Source organism: Peromyscus californicus, unplaced genomic scaffold (assembly GCF_007827085.1).
Source record: "Peromyscus californicus insignis strain IS unplaced genomic scaffold, ASM782708v3 Scaffold_10__1_contigs__length_136768540, whole genome shotgun sequence".
Taxonomy (NCBI): domain Eukaryota; kingdom Metazoa; phylum Chordata; class Mammalia; order Rodentia; family Cricetidae; genus Peromyscus; species Peromyscus californicus.
Window position 1 is genome coordinate 13,552,187 of NW_026294391.1, and position 12,111 is coordinate 13,564,297.

A 12,111-nucleotide genomic window follows, 5' to 3' on the forward strand; every position below is an offset into this window, starting at 1 on the left:
TACGCCTACAATGATTATACCTACTCTACAACCTCACAGTGAGAAATAAAGACTTAGAAAAATGTCCTCCATGGTGCCTACAACATGTAACTGAGTTATTTACTGCCTCAGGGTATTTACTGCTCTATGGTGAAACACTTGCTTAGTGTGCACAAGACCACAGATTCCTTCCCCAGTGTGAAATAAATAAAAAGAAAGGGAAAAAAAACTAGGAAAATGTTAGTATTATTGTTTTTGTGTCCTTTCAACCATGTCGTGGTGAACAGATTCTATCTCCTCTTTTGGCAAGCAGATGATAAATACCACTTGAAAAGTCCAGCCATGGAATCTTGTAGAATCTCTGCCTGAGACTTAGACCCCTGAAACACTATGTTGAGGGATCTATTTGCAGGCTGTCCTTTATGGACCCCAATTGAAGCATGTGAAGCATGGGGTAGTGCTGTGGGATGGTCTGTATGTCAAATGTGTTGCTGATTGGTCAATAAATAAATCACTGATTGGCCCGTGGCCAGGCAGGAAGTATAGGTGGGACAAGGAGGAGAATAGAGCTGGGAAGTGGAAGGCTGAGTCAGGGAGACACTGCCAGCCGCCATCAGGACAAGGAAGATGTAAAGTACCGGTAAGCCACAAGCCACGTGGCAAGGTATAGATTAATAGAAATGGATTAATTTAAGCTGTAAGAACAGTTAGCAAGAAGCCTGCCACGGCCATACAGTTTGTAACCAATATAAGTCTCTGTGTTTGCTTGGTCGGGTCTGAAAGGCTGTGGGACTGGCGGGTGAGAGAGATTTGTCCTGACTGTGGGCCAGGCAGGAAAACTCTAGCAACAGGGTAGGGGAAGGAACTCTGGGATCAGACTGTCTGAAAGCTGACATGAGCATTTGCTATCTGTGACCTGAGTGAAACTATAAAACTTCTCTGGACCTCATCTATAAACTAGACAGCTTGAGAACTACTATGGAGAGTAAATTATCCATCCCAGTGACTGAATTACAGCTGACTCATAAATATTGGGCATCATCCCCTTTCCCATGGCAGGAGAAAATGAGTAATTTTCCCAGACTTTGGAATAAAAAAAGCCAAAATAATTCCCAATTATGCTATCAAATCATGGGGCTAGTATTTAGAATGCAGTTAGGAATTATGACAGTCAAACAGAGCAGCTTTCCCTCTAAGTAGTAGGTTTTAGTAGGTTTTCCTCTAAGACCCACAGCTGGGTAGTTGACTAGGTTTCTGGTATGATTTTCCTCTTGTTGAGTTTGCCTTAAGTCCAATGAGACAGTTGTTGGTTACCATCACAGGTAACTGTAGCTCTTTCCCTCATCAAAGAAGCTTCTAATCAGTGTTCCCCAGGGAGGAACCCCTAATTGGTTATCCAATACCAAACGGTCACGCCTAAAATCATATACATGCAAGCAACACTAAATGGACTCAGTAGGTTCCATTTATATTATTTATGTGTATATATGTGGGTGTGTCAATAATAATCAAAGAAAAATAGGCCATAAATTTGAGAAAGAATAAGTGGAGGGCATGGGGGAGCTGGAGGGAAGAAAGGGAAAGGTGAAATGACCGAATTATATTTGAATTAAAAATGATGGAGCATAATACAGACCACCTAAAAGAATTCTGGACTATTTAAGGGCCAGCAGACCATGTTAGTGCCTTCACTTGGAGAACAGAGGCACAGCTTGGAGCCGCCTTTTCTATCTTCTGCTTTATTCTGGAGATGGTAATAGGACTCGAAATTATTGAGAACCCTCTTTTACTATTTGGCCTGAGAAAAACCTGGCTGACAGAGCATATCAAAATCTTGTACAAAAAAAAAAAAAAAAAAAAAAAAAGAAAAAAAAAAAAAAGATCTGACTAGGCAAGAGCATTCCAGAAGAAAGTGACTCTCCACACCTCTGATTCACCTAGAGCCACCACCATCTTTCTCCAGCAGCTGTAACCTATGACCAGCATAATCTGTTCTCATGACCCGTAAGTTCTCAACCAGTCCTACTAAAATTGTGGTGGCAGAACCCAAGAAGTAGGTACTTCCAACAATCTTGGGCAAAGAGAACATCCCTCCTCTCTGTTGACTCCAACTGCTTGTGGCCACTGGGAAGGCAGGCTCAGTGTATGCTCTTCTCCCTCATTCTCTATGTCCTCGGGTACACCTAGACAGGGCTGCCTCAGACAGACATGCCTTCACAACACTGTTGACTATTCTAAAATGTCCTCACAATCCACCGGGTCTGTATTCAGATGGTGGTGTAGGCAGCACACTGGATTTTATGTATGGCAACAAGTCCGTGTGTGAAAAGCAGACCAGTTTTGTCAAAGACAAGCAAACCAAAAGCCATAGCACTTCTGAAAGAAGCCTCAGAGGCACAAAAGCACCCCAACTGCCTGAGCAGTCACTTACCTCCCCGAATGGCTAGTTTTCCTGTTGCCTGTTATAGCCTTCCACTTGTCCCCAGGAAATTCCTGCAAAGGAAAATTCTGGTTAAGTTAGGGAACTTTGAACAGCCAAGTATCCAGGTAGTTTCGAAAATAGCAGCCTGGCCAGGTACCTTGGCTGGTAACATGGACTCTCCCAGATAGGCTACAGAAATGTACACTCGGAAGGCTGCCTTTCTTTGGGGAAGAAGAGGAGCTACTGCAGTCATGCAGATGATACCCAGAAAGCACTCAGGGACCTGGACACTGTGGGCTAAGAATGTTGAATTTCCCTCTTGCTCCACTCCCCTCCCAAACCACGCCCCAAACCAGTTTAGCATGTCTGCTGTTTGCTCTAGCTCCTGATTGCACTGAGGGTTGGAGGGCTTCTGGTTTGTCCTACTGGATGAACCTGTTCATTCCTCCTGCTGCTTCTTCCAATTTTGAAAGAATCTTCTTAGAAGCACTGACCTCGAGGGGGTTTTGAGAGCAAGAGGTCTTGCAGCAGAATCCCTCTCCTAGGGCTGGAAAAGGTGGAACAGAGAGGTCAGCTACCCTCATCCTCTGCCCACTTCTTCAGACAAGGGTTGACATGAGCTCATCTCAGGGAGATCGAGTATTGGCTGCCGCTGTTCACACATTATAGAAGTAGACTGTCTCCCTTGGATGTATTTTCCTGAATTGCTCAGCCATACATGCCATTTGTAAAAATTTCCCTTTCTTCTTACTAGAGCCAGAACCTGAATGCATGTTTGCTTTTCAGATTCCTCCTGTTTTTGCATTCAGCACCCTCCACCTGGAGACTGAGAGCTTAGCCCAAGAGAAGGCATTTTTTTTCCTAAGCCATACTGATCTTCTAAATTCATTTTGCTTCAATACTGCTATTATTAGCCTTTTCCAAGTTTTATTGCCTTAGCCGCAGCAGGCCTCTCTTTTGGGGACAAACACCTGGCGAAGCAGAATGATATAGGTTTTTTGGTGTCAGTTATACTGGCTAAGACATTTATTATCTGTCCTATGTGAGGGACATGCTGTCACCACTTTGAACCTCAGTTTGCTATTTGGCAAATACAGATAATCAGTGAGGATCAAAGGAGATGTGTAGAGAATGCCTGCACAGTACACGATATATAGAAGGCTCTGTAGCATAGCACTTGCCAGTCTGTCGCAGGAAGACTGCTTGAGTGTACAAGAGCAGCCTGAGGGACACAGACTCTGCCTCAACGAACACTTCATTCTGGATGTTAGTATGAAAAAGGTGGGGAGTATTTTCTGATTCCAGCTTTCACAAAACCAGACAGCAGTCTTTGTGTGAGGCACATCTGAGCAATTCTAACAATTTGTACTTCAGACTCTGTCTGCCTTGACATGTTTGTGAGATATCACTGCCCACAAAGGTACCATGTGTTCAGCCAGAGCACGAGCCAGGATTTCCTGTCCATGTTCTGTCTAGTCCTGTGGAGGTGCTTAGAGAATAGCAGTGGTTAAACCAGACAAAGCCCTCCACCCACTGACCTTTTGAGATTCTCAATATTACTTTACTTTTTGCCTGAGCCACTTAGTATCTGGAAACTGGTCTCTGTTCTTTAAACCAAAGAAGCAATACTCACAATAGGTAGAGCAGTTGAGGATTACAGCAGGACTTGCTGTTTTGGAGAAAGTGATAGTGCTAGAAGCTATCCTGTTTGCTACATGGGAGAAGGCCTAGGCTGTGCAATCTACTTATGGAGAGGCGGGTAGCACATACTCCAGAACACAGCCTCTGCAGCTAAAAGCAAGCTTCAGGTTCTACATCTGCCCTTCACCAAGTGGATGGCCCACACTCCCCTTTAACTCTGCTATATTATACATACATACACACATATGTTATACATGATAAACATACATGTGCTAAACATATGTGCTTATGTTTACATTGAACTACATGCTATATATATATTGTTTATATACATTATACCATAAATATATGGTACATGCTATGTGGTATCATATTCATGACAAGGGTACCTATTTCTTGGTTGCTAGAAGATTCAATGCATTGATACATCTAAAGTACCTAGAATCTAGTGGACAGCCCCATACAAGTTATTTTCATGTTGTTCAAATCCTGTCTCTGCACCTTATGAGCTGGGCGATCTCTCTGAGACTCAGGTTCCTCAGCTGTCTCATGTAAGTGCTAAGTGAAATCATCTGGCGAGTATGTAAAACGAATTGGCCTAAAATATGTGTGATATAAGTATTTGCTGATTTCACGTCTCTAGAGATCACTGAATCAGAGCTAGTTAGTTCTCCAACCTTCTTCATGGCAGAAAGAGCAGGCTCTCAGCCTTTCTTCAGATAGTAACCACAGCAACCACCTCAGTCGCCAGAGCTAGAGTGTCTAAACCCATACTGTATGTCTCACAGGGTCAAGAATACAGGATTCCCATGACAAGGGTAGAAATGGCACGTTCCTACATACATAGCCATCCACATCCCTGAAAACCTAGTGTCTAAGCAGATGTGCTTGGCCAGTCTAACAGACATTAGGAGCCCAATGTGTCCCTCCTCCAAGTGTAAAAGGAGAGGTATGACATAGGCACAGCTTGCCTATATTGCTACAGGCAGCTGCTGCTATCTGTCAACTGAACTCCCTTCTCTTGCGAAGGTGCTGGTCCTGAGATGACACCCCTGTTGTCATCCTCTCCCCTCCTTCCACTCACCTTCAACCCCCTTTCCCTATTACTTGCTTATGAGTGCTTCTTTCAGCCAAGATTTTCAAGCTAAGGCAAATTTCCCTTCGTCTTAAAATAGCTTACTTATAAGATGATTACTGTCTGGCAGTCACTGATCTAAAGGCCTTGCACATGCTCGCCATCTAATCCAACTTATGAAGCAGTACTATTATTACCTTCATTTTTTAGATGGGCAAGATTAGGCACTCTAAATTCTGGGGAAGGAATTTAAACCCAGTTCGTCTAGTTTCAGCTTCAATGCCTTTCAGGCATTATCTATATTTCCTTTTCTCTTTTTTCAACATTGTGAATATTTTCAAACATATCAAAACGAGGAAAGCAGTTTACAGTGAACATCCATGTATCCTATCTAGATGCTACAATTAATATTTTTGCTGTATTCACCTTATCATGTACCTGTTTACTCCTCTATTCATCAACCAGTACATCTTAAATTCTTAGATGCCCTTCAAAGTAGGTCCCAACAATTTTATCTGCATAAATGTAAACATTTAAATAACATAGAGTAATTCCTTAAAAGTCACAAGCTACCAAAGCTCACTCAAAGAAGAAACAGATAATCTCAATAACACTGTTTCTATTAGGGAAATTAATGTGCAGGTTCAAACATTCTCACAAAGAAAATTCAGGCCCAAATTACTTCAGTGATAAATTTTATCACATGTTTAAAGAAGAAATAACAGCACTGTTGTACAAATTCTTCCTGAGAATAGAAGAGTGGGGACTTCTTCCCACCTCATTTAGCTAGCATTACCAAGTTTAAAAAACAAAGATTTTATAATACAGGCTAAAATCTGCAATAAATGTAGGTTCAAAGGGTCTTAACAAAATGCTAATAAATCAGATCTAGCAGCGTAAAAAAAGTTACTACATATGACCAAGTGGGGTTTATCATGGAAATGCTAGGGGGATACTTATTTTAAAATCCAATCAATATAACCCACTACAAATTTAAACAAAAACTAAAAGTGTAGGCATCTTAATAGAAATAGGGAAACATTTGAAAGAACCCAAAATCCATTCTTCATTTTTTTAAAAAGAGCTCCTGTGCAGCTAAGACTAAAAGGGCATTTCTCAACCAGCTGAAGGCCAACTACAGAACCACAATTACTACGAGACTGTAGCCACCAGACTTCACAGGGAATCAGTGAAAACAGAGCAACAGTGCTGGTCTCAGTATTCCTTCTGAACACTGTACTGCAGAGCCCAGGAAAAGCAATTAGGCTCGCTTCCCCAGCAAAGAGCATGCAGAACACGAAAAAACATACAAAATTCCTTCTATTCCCAGATGATGTGACCTCCTATGTGCAATATTTTCTATAACCTACCTAATAGGTACTAGAATTTATCAGTGAGTTCAGCCAGGCTATAGGATATGAAGCCAATATACAAAATTCAACTGTATTTATATGTGCAAGTAACAAAGTATTTTAACTTAATATTCAGAAAACAATATTGTTTTCTGTAGCTTCAAAGCCTATTAGAATCTTAGGCATATGTAAACCAAGATATGTGTAAGATGCATACATGGGAAATGTAAAATAATGTGTATACATGAATATACTTCAAGAATACTTCAGTATACATGTTAAAGTTTATCATTTGCTTATACTATTTTAGGCAAAATGTGTTTCCTATGACATGTATAAATATTAATGTACATTTGTTGATTGTTGATGAATATACTCATGTAAATCTAATCCATAGCAAGCTACTTAATGTACTTCCACGCCATGTTCCCTTCAACTTCTGTGAGAATACATACTGGCAAACACAGTTCTCCACCTTTTTTCCAACAGAAGAGCCATGTTATCCATTCATCTGTTGATGGACATCTAGGCTGGTTCTATTCCTTAACTGATGTTAAGTACTATAGTGATAACCATGGGTGTGCAAGTGTATCTGTGGTAAGACTTAGAGCCCTTTGGAAACTATACATAATATAATTTTATTTAGTCATAAAGACAAGAATAAATCATGACATTTGCAGAAAAATGGGTAGAACTAAAAAAATATTACATCAAGCAAAATAAGTCAGACTCAAGAAGACAAATGGTACATGTTCTATCTTTTATGTGGAGTCTATCTTTGAATTTTTATTAGTGCTAGCTGTTTTATAAGTGAATATATTTTTCCCTTTAAAAATTATGTAACTTCAAATTATAATTGGTTCATGGTTTGCTTAAGGTCACTCAGATACTAATTTTAAACTTAGAACAAATTCCAGTTCTGTTCATTTTAAGGAGCAAAAATTACTTTCCCCAACCTCTAAAGCTGGACAGGTATATTGCAATTTTGGTGGCTGAATGTAGAGAAGGGGCTATATCATTGTAATGAATTATAATTATCCTTTCGAATGATGAATTTCACTCACCCACAAACCAAGTCCTCACCTGTATTGCTGCCTTCCTGGATTTCCAAGCATTGCTGGGTGCCAGGCTGCTGTCCTCAAGGGCACTATGCTGAGGATTATGATAGCAAGCTGTACACCGAATGCATTGGTGGTGGTGGCACCTGCAGTTGAGGCAGTTTGGCAACAGATTTCTCTTTAGCAATGCAGGGCAGATTTCTCCAGAACAATAAATGCAAGGATCATGCATTACAGTTCCCTGAACATTGCAGGAATACGAACAGGTCCTGTGGTAATCAAAATCCCCACAGTGCAGTGGCTTACAGCACAGGGAATTTTCTAGGCCTTTGGTAGCAAAGCATTCTGGGTAAGTGGGAGTTTCTGACTGAAGTGGTGACATGGAATGATATGATTGGTCTGCCGCATGGTATGGTTGGTCTGTGGAATGATATGATTGGTCCAGGGGATGGCATCTCAGTTCTCTATAGCTCACTGACTGGAAGTTCTGGTCTACAGGTTTAGGCCTTTGGGTAAAAGTCTTATTGCTATGAGTGGTTAAGCCTGGCAAATGAGATGTGGACAAAGATTTACTGCTCTCTTCAAAGAACTTTCTTCTGTCTTCAAATGGCAAGAGGATGGCTTCCTCCCCAGCTTGAGCAGCAGATGTCTTCAATTCCTTGTTGTCATCTGGGCTGGAAGGACCTTCTGTGGATAGTGGCTGTGGCCTATATTCAGGCGACCATCTCCACTGACCTCCGCAGACCCCCTGGGGAGCATTTGCTTTGTCAGTGTCTAAGGAGGATGAATCAGATGCCTTCCACCAGGTGTTCAGGCCCAAAGAAGACTGGCCAGACCTCTGGCCGGGGCTTATCCTTCCCTCTAAGCCTACCCTAGCTTTGGAGCTCTCAGAGGCTTGGCTGAGGCATTCTGAAGACCTAGCCCTGAGAATCATGCTTTTGTTGAAGGGCTTGTCTCCCGGGCTAGGAGCTTTTTTATATGAAGACGGAAGAGCCGAGTTAGAAGCAGAAGGTGGAGGGCTTTCTGGAGACTCTTGTGTCTCTTGCACTGGCTCCTTAGTGTCACACAATTGTGACAATGGTCCCTTACTTTTCTGGAGCTGGGCTTTCCTCCTCTGAATTTCATTGCGAAGATTGGTAGCAAACCTCTCACTCTTCCGCCGGTTTTGGATGGAGCGGCCCCGGGGGCCTCCACTTCTTCTACCACCCAATTGGCCACATTCTTTGGGCTCACTGTTGTCACCTTCTTCAGTTGCTTCCATGTGACCAGTAACTTTAGAGGTTGAAAAGAACTCTCTGGCTTGTTGAATAGAGGAGCAAGCGGCAGAGGGCTGCTGGCTAGCCAAGTCACTGCCTGTTCTGTTTGCTCTGTTGGGGTCTAAGTAAGTCCGTTCTGGTGGGTGTCCATCAACCTCTCCAAGTGGGGGACCACTTTGGCTCTGGTGTACTGAACCCATCAGCTTTTCATCTATGGGCCTGGTCTTCCTTTCTTTGCTAGGCTGCTCCTGAGTGTCTCCCCTGGGAGTTTTCTTTCCCTTAGGGTTGTTATGCAAAGGGGACACAGTCCACTGGTGCCCATCCTGCCCAGCTAGCAACTCCATCCCCTTGCTGCCTCTGGAATCAAGGCGCACCTGCTGCAGGTGGGACGCCAAGAGCTGTTCAGGAGCACTATGGCGATGCTCTGTGGTTCCTCGGAGGTGTGGAATGGCACCAAAGGGCACAGTGTTAGCCAAATCTGCTGGAGCCTCCTTGAGCAGGCTGAACTCTCTGCTGGAACCCTTGTCATAGGTTTTTGGGGAATCAAGAGCTTTGGAGGAGCCATCTCTCAGCAGATGCTCAGAGTCCTCCTGACTGGATTCAGAAGGCTGGCTGAGCTCACAGTTCTGGTGGCCCTCATCTGTCACTTGGTCTTGCCCACTAATGCAGCAGAACTGGTTAGGGTTCCTGGTAGGCAGCACTGTCTCTAAGCCTTGTTTCTCCTTCTGTTGCAAGGAGTCCACAGGTTCAGATGCACGGCGCTGCTCTCCATTGAGGATTTGGGCTCTGGAGGCCTGAAGGCTGTCCCGCCTCACTGGAGGCTCTGGTGGACCTTGAACCATCTTGGCAGGTCCTGAGTGCTGGCTCTCCTCTGGGCAGGACGATTCCTGGGAAGTGGAGGTCACATGGTCCCCACTGGTACTGTGGCTACTTCCTGAGGTCTCAGATACATTAGGTCGGCCATCAGTGGCTTTAGTTGGCCCTGGGCCTGGCATGACACAGTCTGTGGAGGGTGGTTCCTCTGGTCTAAGGGAAAGGGCACAGTCTGAGGCATTTGAGCTAGCTGAGAAGGAGCTGTAGGCTGAGTCACGCTGGCTGGGGTACATGTTCTGGTCAATAGGTAAGAGGTGGCCCTCGTAGGTAGCTTGGCCTGGTTGTTCCAGGCTCTCCATGCTTCCAATCGAGCTGCTTTTCTCAGTGCTGCAGTGCCGGGAGAGGGGACACCACTGCACACACACGTCACTGTAAGACACAAGGGACATGCATAAGTTAGCTAAGCAGGTGGCACTGTTCCTACTTTGGCCAGTCAGAGCCACCCATGTTACAAACGAAAGGAGAATGAGGCAAAGGGGGAAAAGAGGGAAAGAAGACTGACACAGGGATGCCACAGAAACACGACAAAAGAGAGACAGGATTTCATACAGAGGAACGATGAGCAAACACCCCAAAGAATGGGGAGTGCCATGGGGACCACACACTACGTCACTGCTAACAGCGAGTCTGAAGTTGCTTCTGAGTAGTCATTGTTGGGTTAGTGTATGGTTCTCTACCAGGAGAGACAGTGGGAAACATTAGCTTTAGAGAGGAGACCTATGGGACTGATTTGACTTCAGCCAGACCATTTCATAAACCAGGGATTCTCAACCCTGAGTGTGCATCCCAATCACATGGGGGGCTTGTTATAACAGGCCACTGGGCCTCATCACACTTTTGAAAGCCACTAGTGTCAATGAAACAAGTTCCACAGAGGGAAGTGACTTTGAGAAGACAATTTTTACAAACTCTAATTAGTGGCACAGTCAGGAAGGGAGTTTAAATGTTCTTTTATTCTGGAAATTCCATATTACTTTATTTGTAGTGCTGGTGGTAGGACTGAGGGCCTGGAACATGCTAGGGAAGGGCTCTGTTAATTGGGCTATATCCTCAGAACCTACTATTTTTCTTGATAATAAAAATTTTGATTATTTACTGAGGCCTTTTACAGTCTTCTATTTGAAGTCCAAATAAGATGATTTTCTTCATTTTATAACTCATGAAGTAAAGCAAACTGACTATTTCAGCAAGATGATGAAGTTGAACTGCAATTGGAACCTAGGACTTTCTCAATCTAAAGTCCTTAGCTCCTCTCTGATAACACTTTCAAATGAGAAAAAAAATAGTAAACCCTCTGCTAGTGTTGCTGTGTAGATGAACTCAGATAAGAAACAAAGAGCCCTTGTCAGAGCCCAGGCATCTACCAAGGGCTTACTACACGGCAGTAGCTGCTCTCAGTTGTCATTGTTATCAATGTCCTTTCTACTGCTAGGAATGATCTATGAGTGGGCTTTGCTCACCCATACTTCCCTTATCTACCAACAGCAAAAGCACTCCAGGAAGACCAAGACTGAGACATAATTTTGAATGTTAAGTACCATTTCCCAAACACATAGCCAGACTGAGCCAAGAAATGCATGCCATTAACTCTCTTTGACTAGAATCTCAGAGGCTGCAGGTTGCTCTCAGAAAGGCCACAGCTCAGAAAGCAAGCCACAGCTGAGCTGTTAACAACAGCTCATGAGACCTCCAGAGCAGTCTCCCCTTATTCTTGCTCATTGCATGCCCACTTGGTTCTAAGCTAGTAATACATTCATTTCTTATTGACAAGGGAATCTGCTATTCACCTTTCTGCTAGAACACACACACACACACACACACACACACACACACACACACAGGAGCCAGATCTAGAACATATTTCTGTGTATTCTTCTAGAACAAAACTGCCTCTGCCATGAGTCCCTGGCTTCCAATACCAAAAAAAAAAAAAAAAAAAAAAAAAAAAAAAAAAAAAAAAAAAAAAACCCAAAACAAACAAACAAACAAAAAAACCCAAAAAAACAAATTAGGGAAAACTCACCCCTTAGCCTCCTTGAGCCCCACAACAAAAATCCACTCTTAGAGTGGGGATCTGATTATTGAAGGGACAATGTAGCCGAGGACTACACTTTGGCTGGCTTTCTGACTGTGGAGAAAAAAAAACCCAAACAACAAATGGTTTGTCCCTTGAATAGTTATTTCAATAAAAATGGACAATACCAAGCTCCTTGCATTGAGCTAGACCCTGTGACTTAGGGAGGTCCCTGCTTTGGAGATTTCTGCTCTGCGAAAGAACCAATGAATGCTAGAGGAGATTCCTAGTGAGTGACTATAGATAGAGAAGACCACCTCCCACAGGAATCAAGAAAAGAATCTGAGAAAGACTACTAGTGAAATAGGATGAGAATCAGGGCAGAGTGGTTATTTTTGTGACTCAAAAGAGGCACCTCAAGAAACACTATCAAGAAATAAA

The 12,111-nt window shown here is 43.2% G+C and overlaps 1 protein-coding gene across 2 annotated transcripts in view; it reads right to left on the reverse strand.

The window, feature by feature from the left end:
* Shroom4 (shroom family member 4) overlaps nucleotides 1–12,111 on the reverse strand; it is a 209,228-nt gene that overhangs the window by 40,209 nt on the left and 156,908 nt on the right. For both annotated transcript variants that reach the window (XM_052750606.1, XM_052750629.1), the window contains 2 exons: nucleotides 7,553–10,025; nucleotides 2,411–2,472 (listed from right to left, as the gene is read on the reverse strand). In XM_052750606.1, coding sequence (XP_052606566.1) covers nucleotides 2,411–2,472; nucleotides 7,553–10,025 — 2,535 coding nt within the window. The remainder of the gene's footprint in view (nucleotides 1–2,410; nucleotides 2,473–7,552; nucleotides 10,026–12,111) is intronic.